The following is a 12,709-nucleotide window of genomic DNA, read 5'->3' on the forward strand; positions in this document are numbered from 1 at the left end:
TCATTTTAATCACCACATACAAGCATAAGAAGATGATAAACTTCCTCTGTATAGAACGTTTATTAGTAGAGCACCAGCAGCTATCGTCTTTATCCTTAGCCATCTTTGAGAAGGAAAAGGAGCAAGCCCATGAAAGCGATTGAAGATCTCACCACACAGCTGTGATGTACCTGGAGCACTGCAGGGTCTGCGGCAATCGTACATCAGATCACATTCAGACTTCACAGTGCTCTACTTCTGTTGTCTAAAGGCTTGCAGTCACTGTATTACAAGTCCACCTGAAGTAAAGCCAAACATCAGCTAGAGAAGTCTATGAGAAGAATATATCATCCTGGGCTTCAGCAGTTACTTTGTATTATCAACAGCAAAGCCCTGTGTTGTCAGACAATGCGGATAAACTGCAAGAGGAAAAGCTGAAGAGGGAAGTGTAACACACGATGCAACGAGAGGTTAACAGTAGAGTCCCATCAAGCTCCTGTGTCTCAGTGCACCACGCATTGGACTCCACCGGCCAAACACCCCAGCAGTGTCCTACAGCAGGACACTTCCCCTTCCCTCCCTCCTACAGCTCAACGTCAGAACAACAGGAGGCTTTCATGAGTTGCATCAACTTGGGCACGGAAGACTAAAGACATCATGAGCCTCCCCAGAATTTCCACATACTGCTTCAATTCACCTGTTTAAAGCCTCCCTCAATTACTAACGACATTCGGTGCTCGCAGGTCTATCAAAAGCAGACTGTCTCAGTGCAAAGTCTTAATTAAATCTACCAGATGTCATCCAGTTACAGAAAAGCTTTCTACACTTAATACACTTAGCATACCTTAATGTGAAGCAAGAGACATTGTCAAGATTTGCTAGTAGATTTTACCTGTAAACATGGTTAATCAAAAATAATTTTGAAAACAAAATTATTTGAGTAAAAGCAACACCTTAAGGCCCAACAATAGACACCCTCTGTACTAAACACAGCAGGGACAGACACACCTGGAAAAAATTCTGTAGTCCAACAGACAAAATGCAGAACCACCACCAGCTAGGAAGCTACCTCCTCGATCATTCATGGAATACTAAAAGGTTCCAATTTTAAACAAGATCCTATTTTACCAGCTATGGTAGCGGCCACAAGGCCCTGCTGCGGACACATTGTGTTTGTACAAGACAAGCAAATGTCATGAGAGAGCAGATCCTTTAACCCTTAAACCAGGCCCAAAGCCACTCAACCACCTCGCCTCTCCATCTGCTTCCCAGGCTGCAGACAGAGTTAGGTCTCCTCCTAAGCCTGCCGTATTCAGCATGGTGGCAGGGAAAAAGCTCCTACCCTGATTTAATCATCAGCTTTTATCACTCACCCTGATGCACACTCTCCTCATAAATATGGAAAAATTGAATACAGCCTCTCAAAATTGAACAGCCCTAGATGCAGTTGCATTAACTCCATTAGCTTTCCTGGACTTTCAGATCTAGTTCCATCAATTATCTCACAGACGAAGTTTAAATATTCAGCACTTCCTCAGAACAAAACGACAGGGCCACTGGCAAAAGCCCTAATGCCGCTGGAGCAGCTCAAACAAGTATCTTCTCAGAAAGAAAAAAGAAGTGTATTTTATTCTACAAAGCAGAGAACATAAATTTAAGTGGGTTTTTGTTGCAGTTTTTTTCCCATGGAGTTAACGTGAAGTGACAAAGACTCTGCTAAGGGGAAAAAGGGAGGTAGGATTCTGAAGTTCACTATAGATGACAAAAGGATTTAGCTGGCCCTCCATTTTATTTATCTTTACCCTTAGTAAAAAGAACTGCAGCCACCTTGGAGATATGAGGTAGCTACAAAGGAATATGTCACAGGACCAAAGGTGACTCAGCAGAAAGTCCTAATGTAAGTTCTGTGTGTTACCAGATGGCAAATGCTGTTTCTCCAGCAACTTCTTTAACAGGACTGAACCCCACCAAACGCAGTACCAGCGAAGCCAGAGCCCCAGAATGTTATTTTAACCCAGGTTTGCATCTCTGCGAGCGAGAGCATATGGCATGTGGGGGGAATTGTCTCCTTCTCTGTTCCCTGTGTCTCTTCCTCTCCTCCTCCCTTCCATTGTTTTTAAGATCAAAAGCTTTGTTCCTCTTGATTGGTAATTAAGTACAAGTCACCCAGTCCAATTTTTCAAAGAGTAATTAAAAGGTTATCAAGGAGAAACAGGCAAGATACAGGTATTCCTGTCGTATCCATAAATAGGTCACCCTGGTAGATAATTCAACTCTTATCACTAGTATCACATAATTTTAAGTTCAAACAAAATACTTAATCTTTCAGTCAATTAAATATGGCCAAAGAGATCATATGGTTTGTAACTACATACACAGCATATTGATGGCAATCCTCCTCTCAACTCTTCAGTCATTTGTCAGGGAAGAAGGATGAGTATCTCTGACAAGCAACAGCAACTTTAACAGAAGACGCTGAACATAATGTTGAGACGTGAGCTAGATGTTATTCGCAGTGCCAGTGAGCTGAAGGCAGTATAGATTTCTTCTTTGCTTGAAGTATGAAGCTATTGCAGTAATGATTTGAAAACATTTTCTCTAAGCCTACACACTGTATAGATATCAGAATGGAACAGTTCCTCGCAGCTGTGTAAATATACACCTCCTAGTAACTCCTGTGGAAATGTGAACTGCACTACTGAGGTTCTGGCTACAATAAAGACTTATTTTTCTTGATACAATGGCTCTAGCAAACATTTTCTTGGCCAAATAAATTCAGTATCGCTGAAACACTTCCTTTGGACAGGAAAGGCAGACCAGAAGACAGCGCGGTTACCTACCCATGTCACACGGGAAGGAAAGCCCACGGGTTGCAAGATCATAAAAGTTACCCCAGCACTGTTCAGCAGGTATGCAAGTGAGCAGTCTCTGCTGGTAAAAAAGATTGCATATCCTGTCCCTTGGACTTTCAAAGTAATTTTAAACATCTTTGGAAAGAAAAAAATAATCTGATTTTCTAAATTGACCAGTCCTATTTTGAGTGTAAATTCAATGGCTCCCTTAGGAAAACAGAATTAGGTATCCAAAATGACTGACCAGGTAGATTGTAAATATATTTTCCCTGGACCTGAGTGCAAGAATGAAACTTCAAATAAGGAAATTAGCAACTAATTTAAGATTCTCACATTAAAAACGTCCTGCAAATTATCAGCAGCAGATGAAAAAGCTTGAAGATGTCACGTGGCTTTCTTGTTAACTACTGTCTGGTTATGTCACATAACAACAGTCTTACACAAAAAGGTGCAAAGAGTCTCCCAAATCCCATAGCAATCTTAGATCCATAAATAACTCCAAATATTCAAATTTTAGTCAGGTCTCTGCTGAGCTCCTAAACCCAGCACGGTGGGAAACCAATCAGGAAACTAACCTGATTGGAGCATCCTCTTAACAATGACACAATCAGCAAAGCACAATGGGAATTTGCAAAAAGACTTCTTGAGTCACTGCAGTTTTCAGATGAGAAGGATTTCTGATCCCACTGGCAGTTCAGAATAGTTAGGAACTTAAAGGATGAGCATTTGGGAGAGTTTGGTCTGGTGTAACGAGCACAAACACTGCGTAAGAGAAGGGACGGCCAGATATAGGCACCGAAGGGAAGTTACGAATCTCATCTGAGCTCATGAAAACACATAGCTCTCCTACTCAAGTCATGGGAGAGACAAATCTGCCGACATCACTGTTCCTGGGTTTCAAAGAAGATTCTGTTACAGTGGTCCCTGCTGAAAGCCAGCGTATAGTTTAGGAAAAAACACATTATTTGAGAGAAGCTGAAGGAGCAAGGACTCGGAAACAAGCTCTGATTTTAGCAAAGAAAGCAAGTCATGGCACTGAAAGATGACAACAGCTCTGGATGTCTAAATTAAGACACTGAAACGCATTTAATATTCACATACTCATCACAAACACACAACGCAAATTCCCTAATATACAGTAAAGCAGTTTATTAGCAAATGTCTCATTGGATTAAGTCTGCTCTTATTCTATTAGGGAACTTTCACACCGCATTAAATTGCAAGACAACAGCATGTTTGCCAGCACACGAACACAATTATTAACCCTTTCCTAGAAATGCACATTGACATGACACTGACATCAGGCCAAGGAAGCTCTTGGAAATATATGGCTTAAATGGAACAGCAGGATATTGAGACAACTAACCATTCTCCAATCCTCAGCACAATAAAGAGTGATCAACATCAAGATCATTTTCTTCTCCAGTCAAGTAGGTATGACCTACTGAAATACATCAGTGATGCTCAACTATACAAGCTCAAGAGTGGGAGAAGCAAAGAGATACAGATCCTCTCCATTAACCATTCTGTTAACACACTGAACGAAACAGTTACCACCTTCTCTGCGGAAGCATGTGCTTTTTTTTTTTCTTTCTTTCTTTCACACTCACTTAGAGCTTATTTTGGCCCGCCTCCTGGTAGCATGAGCTTTGATGAATGACGCACGGTCATCCATCTTCCAGTGTTGCACTTCGATGATGAATTGAGTACATTTGGAAAGCAGTCTAAGAAAAAACAAAATTGATAGCCACAGGGGGAAAAAAAAAGGAAGAAAAAAGAAAAAAAGACCAATGTTGGGCAACAGCTACAGGTTTAATGAGGTGAGATTGATGGACAAAAAAAAAATTAGCTGAAGAAGTGAGACAGCAAACAGCACAGAGGAGTAAGTTCCAAGTTTTGAAGTCGCTAATCTAGAAACATCCAGAGGAGAACACCAGCATCCATCATGCAAGAGTCCATATCATTTATTGGTGCAAGTCCTCTCTAAGTGCTTTCAGACCTCTAGAAAGCCTCTCCAATACCTTTTCCCTCACATTTATTTCACTTTCCCCTATTGTACCAAAACCACCCCATTTCCCAAAGACCTCATCTCCTCGTTAGAGATGATATGTTCTCACATTGCTTTGTGCTCCTGGTTTTATCCCACAACTTACGCTTGTCTCCAAGTTGTGCATGAAGTTCACCACTGAGGCAGAGGGAGGACCTTATACGTCTCCTCATCTTCCCCCAAAATGCAAGGCTACAAATTACCAGGACAGTAACTAAGCTGTATCTCAGAGTTTTGTTGTAGGGGTCAACTGTAGGAAGATGTCCTTGATGTTACTTCTATCTATAATCATATTGTCCTCACGAGTAGCTCAAAGCAATACCTGGATGCCACTTGTCTACAGTGTCTTTCTAATTTACTCCACCATGACCCTGCTTCTGAATTAATTTCATTAATGGCTTTTGCTTCTTCAGCAGAACCTCCCACTGACATCTAGAGGGCAAAAGGAAACATCTGGCACTGCTGACGAGCAGAGCAATTTGCCAGGGGGCTTCTCAGGGCAAGAGCAGCATTGACTACTCACCACACAAAGTTTCCTGAGCAGAATTTTATACCAGATGTAGGCGTCCTTTACGTAATACCCAAAGCAAAGCACTATGCTACCTTCTGATTAAATGATGAGGTCCCATAATTAAGATGATTCTCAAGCACAGTTGCAAGATGAAGATATGATTTATTTGCATAACTGAAATCATCTACATAAAGAGCTGATTTTCACCAGTGTTTCTTTAACTCAGCTTTTCCAGTTGGGTTAGACAAGACACTGAGGTCAAAGGATCTGTCCTAAAGTGGTATGAAGTAAAATTAATCTCCAGGACTGTCCAGGACCACAGCATTCTTTACTAGGGATTCTAACACTGGATGCTGCCACTGCTTCTATTACTTTTTGTACATATTACTGTCAGACTTCAGCTGCAATCAGACACCACATCAGACAACAGCACTGATGTCACAAGTCAGCAAGCTGATTTCATCTGTGCCTCAGATCTGGAGGTCTGAGATCATGACTCCTTCAAATGTAGAAGTTTGACATGTCGTATAACAGTTGCTACCACAGCAATACATTATTTTTTTCAAAATCAGCCTCTCGTTTAACTTTTTAGTAATACCAGGATGGTACTTGAAAGTCTCAGAGATGAGAATCCATGGAGAGTTTTCATACTAAACTATATTACCTGATAAATCCTTACCCCTAAAGATCCAACAGTTTAGTCAGATGTGAGAGATTATCACCCCTGTCCAGCCAGTGAACAGACTGCAAGTTAGGGAATTACCCAAATGCACCCACAAAGCATTGGCAGAGCTATAAACTGAAACCCATTATCCATCCTCCCACTCAGAGAATCTCTTTTGGATTGAGGGAAGCTCCTCTGCACATTAGCTCTGCTTTCCTCTTGCTCCATTTTCTAATTAACTTCTCTGGATGTCTAGAATGACTCTTGATAAATCATTACTGTCAGGCATTCAGAGAAACATTTCAAACCTTATCAGAGAAAAGAAATCAAAACAACTATAAGAACTGCTCATGACGAAGCACTCCCAGGTTATTGCAGCATAAACCTCCAACCTAGATTTAATCCCAGTGGCAGAAATGGGAACATGTTTATAGACATCACCGTTACGAACAATGTACCTTGTTCTCAGATTCCCCTGCTGAGGCAGTCCATCGTAGATAGATAATACATCAAAATCTTCCTCTAATGCAAAGGACTGGAAAACAAGCTGTATCCTGTTCTGCTCCTCGGCAGTGATTGTCCACGTGCAGTTTGCATAATTTGGATATCCATATGGAAAGCCTGGACTCTGTATTGTCCCGTTTGGGCCTTGCAAAATGTGACTGCAGTTCTGGGCTGGCAAGAGAAAAGACAAAAGTACGAGTCAAATGGTGTAGGATACACATTTCATATCTTCACCATCTAAACAGATCATACAGGATTGTTTCCACGGAATTTCTTCTCAGTTCATGGTCCCAGGGAACAAATAAAGGTAAAATCTAAAGATGCATCTTTGTCCTCCCTGCAGGAACCCGGCCCCCAGATACCCATCTCTTGAGCACTGCTCCCTCTAGCTGTAAACATAACGTGCTAACAACAGCTGGAGTACAGCAGCTGCTGACTGCAACTGCACACAGATGCTTACTCAGACACCCTTTCACAGCCCACAACAGAGTCCAATCTACTCTTCACCGTACACTGCATTTCGGGATTTACATGGTTCAAGAGTGCCCGGCTATGCTGGGCACCTCAAAACAGCAGCATGACAATGCCAGAGCTGCCCGTCTCTTTTACCCGTAGTTACACTTGAGTAAGAGGCAGAAGATCAGGGCTCAACTGTGCCGAGACAGAGACACAGACCACCCCTCCCCTTGAAAGGCCAAGAACCGTAACAGACATCATACATAATGAGGAACTGAGTCATCAAATGAATAGACTGTCTGGACAAGACTACATGAAAACTCAATGGCAAAAGATCAGAAATTAAAGTTGTCCTGACTCCAGAAAGAAAAGGACGCATTTCAAAGGTTTAACAAACAAACAAACCCTTCTTGAATAGTTATTTGGAATTAAAAAAAAAAAATAAACAAAAAGCTTCAAATCTTTGCAGCTTCTTAGCAGTTGTTCTTTCCCCACGCACACTCTTTCAGGTAAGCATTGCTCACCAGCCTGACACTACCTCCTAGCAGGGAGAGGAGCCAGCGGTTTTCATACAGGGCCTTTCCATGCAGACTGCCACAAGCAAAAGGCATGTTCCCACTCGGTCACTGGTCTGCGTACCCCAAACTGGCAGCTGTACCGCTGCAAAGCAATACGGACCGCGGCCCAGAGCTGCCGTCACCAGTAACACTACACACCCTAATTAGACCTGAGAGGGAAGAAATTGTTGGGTAGACCCGGCCTTCTCAGGCTGCTCTGTTTTCTCTCACCCAGTTCTGAAAGGTTTCGGCTCCTCATGCAGACTCAACACACAGCAAACATCTTCCAATCAGTATTCCTAAGGAGCTGCTGTAGAGCTTCCTCTTCTGAGAGGAAAAGTCCAGTCCTGTACCCACCAGCTAAATGGTTAAAGCCTCCCTCAGATCCATTTTTCTATCCCCAAAACAGTACCTGTGAACACTCCATCCCAAAGATAAAGATCAACTCACACGATGTACAATTTCTGGATATGTGAGATTTTCTTCTCTCTGGGGACACAACTACATCAATGTGCTGGGAACAAGCCTAAATGACAAATTCTCCTTAGTGTTTTCCTCTCTTCACTGCTACAGTACCCAAATGTTTTTTGAGGCACAAAAAAATTCACCCCAAAATGGTATAACTCCAGCTGGCTTTAATGGAATAACTCCTCCACACCAAAGCTAAATTCCAGACAGTTTGCACAGCAACTGTTTTGAAAGCAAAAGCAGAATTTCACCTTTATCCTATGGCCAGTATCAGAGCCGCTGATCACTGCTGCCTGCATTTGCTCTGGCTTTTCTCAGTGATGCTGGATTGTTTACCCCTGCTTATGTAGCTAACCAAGGCTTTCAAGTTGAAATGAATTAGATTAGAAATTACTTCTTTGATTTCTTATTGCTTTTTTCAAAGGCAGCAATGGCATTTGCACTTCTGAGTGCCAACCAGCTACAGGTAAAGAACTGCAGAGTAGTGCTCATTAAAGCCAATTATAATTAGATTGACCTACTTTGGTGCAAAAATGCTTAATGGAACTTCTCTCTGCAAGATGAGGTTCACACCTTTATGAATCTAAAATGGTCAATCATATTTACTACCCAGGGAATCTTTTTGTACCATGTTCATTTTATCATTGACAGTTAGGACAGCCCCATAATCCATAGGGCACTAAAGCTGAGCTAGGCACATCGCTCATTAATAAGGGCAGACTAAAGTATTTGCATTTCTATAGCACCCGGCCCCTGCCTCTCTCAACACGTTTTGTCAATATATAATAGATACAAGTGTGAATTTACCTCCCTCCTCCACTTCAGTTCCATTTATTTGTAGCCTTCACTGAAAGGATGTATTAACTTGGTGCTAGAAAGCTGCATGGGACTGGGAATATTACCATTACCACGGAGTGGTAGAATTAGGCCTGGTTTGGTTTAATAACTTGGAGACTGCCAGAGATCCGTAAGCTTCAGTTCTCTAAAATTCAATCACATCCTCTTTTCTTCAACCAGACTGACGCTCAATAGGCAATGTGGGGATACTGAATCTGTCTCCACTGCACATTTTTTATTTTAATCATAAGTAAATGTCATCAGAACAATTTAAGGAAATTGGGAAATTAAAGAGGCTGTCTCTCTCAATTTCCTGATAGTATAGAAGCTACTGATGCTGCAAGAAGTTCAGAAAAGAAATTCAAGGTCAGAGACACTGTGTTCCAAACACTTCCAAGGTCACTGGAAAGGCAACAAGCTTTAAGATCAATATACATTCATGCGGTCCTTGCATAATTAGCGATTAAAAAAAAGGCCAGAAAAACGTACATAATCTTAAAATGTAGCTGAACAACTAAATAATAGAAAAATAGGACACAGTTTTATAACATATCAAATCAATCTACTGAAGTACTTGTGTGTTTGTGATTTTGACCAAGATGTGCTTTGGACACAGCTAAAAGAAAATTGCTTATTGCAAACAAAAATTAGTTTTCCAAAAGCTGACAAACTGGAAAGCAATATATTCTTCATCAACTGTAATAGCAGGGAACTTAATTTATATTGGACGCTGCTGGAAAAAGTCAGCAGGCACAGGAAAGAGATCCAGGAAGCCCAAGAGAATTTATGCATCCTTTATAATTCGCTTTCAGGTTTGAGTTAGCTCAGCTCAGGCTCGACTGACAAAACCTTATCTAAAATCTAAAGTACATGACAAAGCAGCACTCCATTTCTCCTCTGAAGACTTGCAAAAACAATTCTCTTTATCCCTTTGGCACAGGAACATGAACAAGTAGAAAGGTATGAAAGGACAATGCCACTGTCTGTGCTATAAAATTCCAGGTGAATCCATATTTGACAGAGGACAACATTCTTCCCAAATTTCTGGAGCGTTCTCTCCAACCCAGAAGTTGGACACGAGGTACCTCCACACACCCTACTCGAGTACTGGGAAGGCAGCAGCTCCCCTCGGGGATCAACCACCCGCCTCGTCCTTTACCTCAGCTCCAATGATTGGGGCTATGCCAGGGGACCACAAGAGACGGTAGCAGTGACAGGACAAGCTGTACACAGGAACCACCTTCTTTACACCCACTGCAGATCAACCATCAGCCCTGGCATCAGAGGAATTACAACCCTCCCAGAACAGCTGCGTTTCCCCCTCTCAATTTGCTACTCTATTGAAGAGCCACAACAGTGAAGGAGAAAGGTAACTACACAAAGCTAAGGGATCAGATGTCATTCACCAGAAGGCTCAGTGTGGGACTGTAGATATTCCAGCTTCGAATACTATTATTCATGGGCTCCTACTTTCTGAAGGTGTAACACCAACATGAAACTCATCAGTGGATATGCTCTTGTGGGCACGTCCTCTTTCACAACAGAGATGACCAGTCTGAGAACAGAGCTAATTCTAACTTGTACCTTGCCAATGCAACCTGCTATTTTCAATTCTGGAAAGTGGTTTGTTATGAGAGTATATCTTTTTAATGAATGCATCAGTGTAATTCTATTGCAGCAGCACTTAAAAGTTTCCACACAAGGACAAAGACGTTATCATACTTGGCGCTGGTGAGCAGACACAGCCTTTCTCCAAAGGGATCCCAATCTAAGGGGGGGAGGAAAAAACCAAGACAAGGAAAACCAAGGAAACCCACACTTGTGGAGGGCTTGGGGCTTTGCAGAAAAACATCTTTATCCAGGGCACAACCATTTCCTCAATGATAGAGCTTAAAAGTCAGCTTTACCTGTCTCAGCTTACAATACTTGTTTTGTGCAATATACACTGCTTGAACAATGTAAACAGACCCATCAGCTTCACTTCTGGCTCATATGCACAAGGAAAATGATGAAATATTTACTTTGCAATATGCTCATAGAAGAGCTGCATCTCTAACAGAAACACGGGCTGCCTGCGGCATTTTATAACACACAGTTAATCCACATGCCACAAAACTTAACATGACTGGACACTTCACCAAAAAAATAAATATCAGCTGAATGCAGCTGCCTCTTGCTTAAGCAGGAAAGGTGCAAATCCCTCCAAGCTTCATTCTGGGTATCGATCTTCCTACCTCCTCGTGGCAAGAGGCTGAATGTCCTTGTACTCCAAAACCAAGGCTTCTTTTGACAGTACAAGCTACACAACAGAGATAAAAGCTAGTGGGAGGTTTATTTACGCTGAAGTTGTTTAGAGACACGAGCGTGGGACTGTTCTCACGTCAGTCACTCCTGCTTTAGCAGGGCCTCTAACGCAACGTGGCTACTCGAGTTCTGGAGCAGAACCAGCCCCCCCCCACGACTGCAGTGTGGGTAGCACACAACTGGTTCTCATCTCCTCCATGCCTCGTGACTGGCAGTCATGATGGCCACCGTACATTCATCAAAACCAACCAATTTACATTTACAAAAGAGGTCACTCAAGCAAGCAAGCACATTCATAGCAACAGAATTTTGTTATTTCCTTTAAATAAACAACGCTGACACACAGGAGCGAGCTGCCTCGGCCGCTGTACCCTTCGAGCCCCTGCCTGGGACTGGGTTTCATCACTTGACAGAATTTCAGCAGCTCTACAGACTCAGATAAACTGTACATTCAAATTCTGTCACCACAAATCTTCACCACGTTGTCAGAAGCTAAATAATAAACAAAGGCATTGCCTGACATTACAAGTGCAAAGGAAATGGGTACAAAACATCATCTTCCACCTACTTCCAATTCCTTAAACTTACCAGGCCAGATCCATGGCGGTGTAAATCAAGGAAGTGTTTTAACTGTGTTGATTTACACCATGTTAATACCTAAGGAAGCAATACTTCAGAGAGGGGAAAACAGAATTTAATTTATTTCTAAATGCTTCCTAAAATATAAGTTGATGTACTTTGTTTCTCAGCAGAAAAGAAACCTAATTCAGCAAACACTGATGTATGGTCACTGCACAATTCAAAAGGAACAAATATCAAATCGCATACACTGACTTGCTCTCAGCAGTATCATCTACTGGTGATACATGGCTGTCTTCTCCTTAACGCAGTAGACTTTGGGATTGTCATTTTCTTTAGTTATTGTTACTTAGGCACAAATGTTTCTATTTTGTGTTGTTCTGGCCTATTCGGTGAAACAGATGAACATAAAAAACCTTTCCCCAAGAAAACTGAAACCCATATCCTGCAGACACACAAACACATTCCATCCTAGACTAAAATACCAGGGCCAAATCCTGCTCATACATCAGTAACTTCTCAATTTTTTTCCTATTTACATTACTGTTTAGTCATTCACCTTCATTGCATGAAGTTCTTCAAACCGAGACACTAGACCCAACTCAGAAACAGCACCCAAATGCTGTCATCGGTCTTCAGCATCCCCTGAGAGCACATCTGGAGGCGGTGAGGAGCAGGGCAGAGCTCAAGGATGGTGACAGAACAGCCAAACTCAGTGCAGAAGTGCCCCAGCTTCCTTTGTGGGATGACACATAAAACCACACAAGACTCCTTCAGCTTCTCACACAACTGGGTACATGCCACCGCACAGGATCAGCACCTGGGGTCCCCGCTGAACACTCCCTGTCGCATGGAGCCACAAACCCTGTTCTGGCCTTGGAACAGGGTCATCAGGAGTGGGTTGTGAGATGTCCGCAGCCAGCTCCTTCACACAGGGCTTTTCACAACCTT

The 12,709-nt window shown here is 42.2% G+C and overlaps 1 protein-coding gene across 5 annotated transcripts in view; it reads right to left on the minus strand.

The window, feature by feature from the left end:
- Positions 1-12,709, minus strand: part of CSMD2 (CUB and Sushi multiple domains 2) — a 302,978-nt gene that overhangs the window by 267,736 nt on the left and 22,533 nt on the right. For all 5 annotated transcript variants that reach the window (XM_054802279.1, XM_054802278.1, XM_054802277.1 and 2 more), the window contains exon 2: positions 6,512-6,728. In XM_054802279.1, coding sequence (XP_054658254.1) covers positions 6,512-6,728 — 217 coding nt within the window. The remainder of the gene's footprint in view (positions 1-6,511; positions 6,729-12,709) is intronic.

The sequence above is a fragment of the Grus americana genome, chromosome 23 (assembly GCF_028858705.1).
Source record: "Grus americana isolate bGruAme1 chromosome 23, bGruAme1.mat, whole genome shotgun sequence".
In the NCBI taxonomy this organism is placed as follows: domain Eukaryota; kingdom Metazoa; phylum Chordata; class Aves; order Gruiformes; family Gruidae; genus Grus; species Grus americana.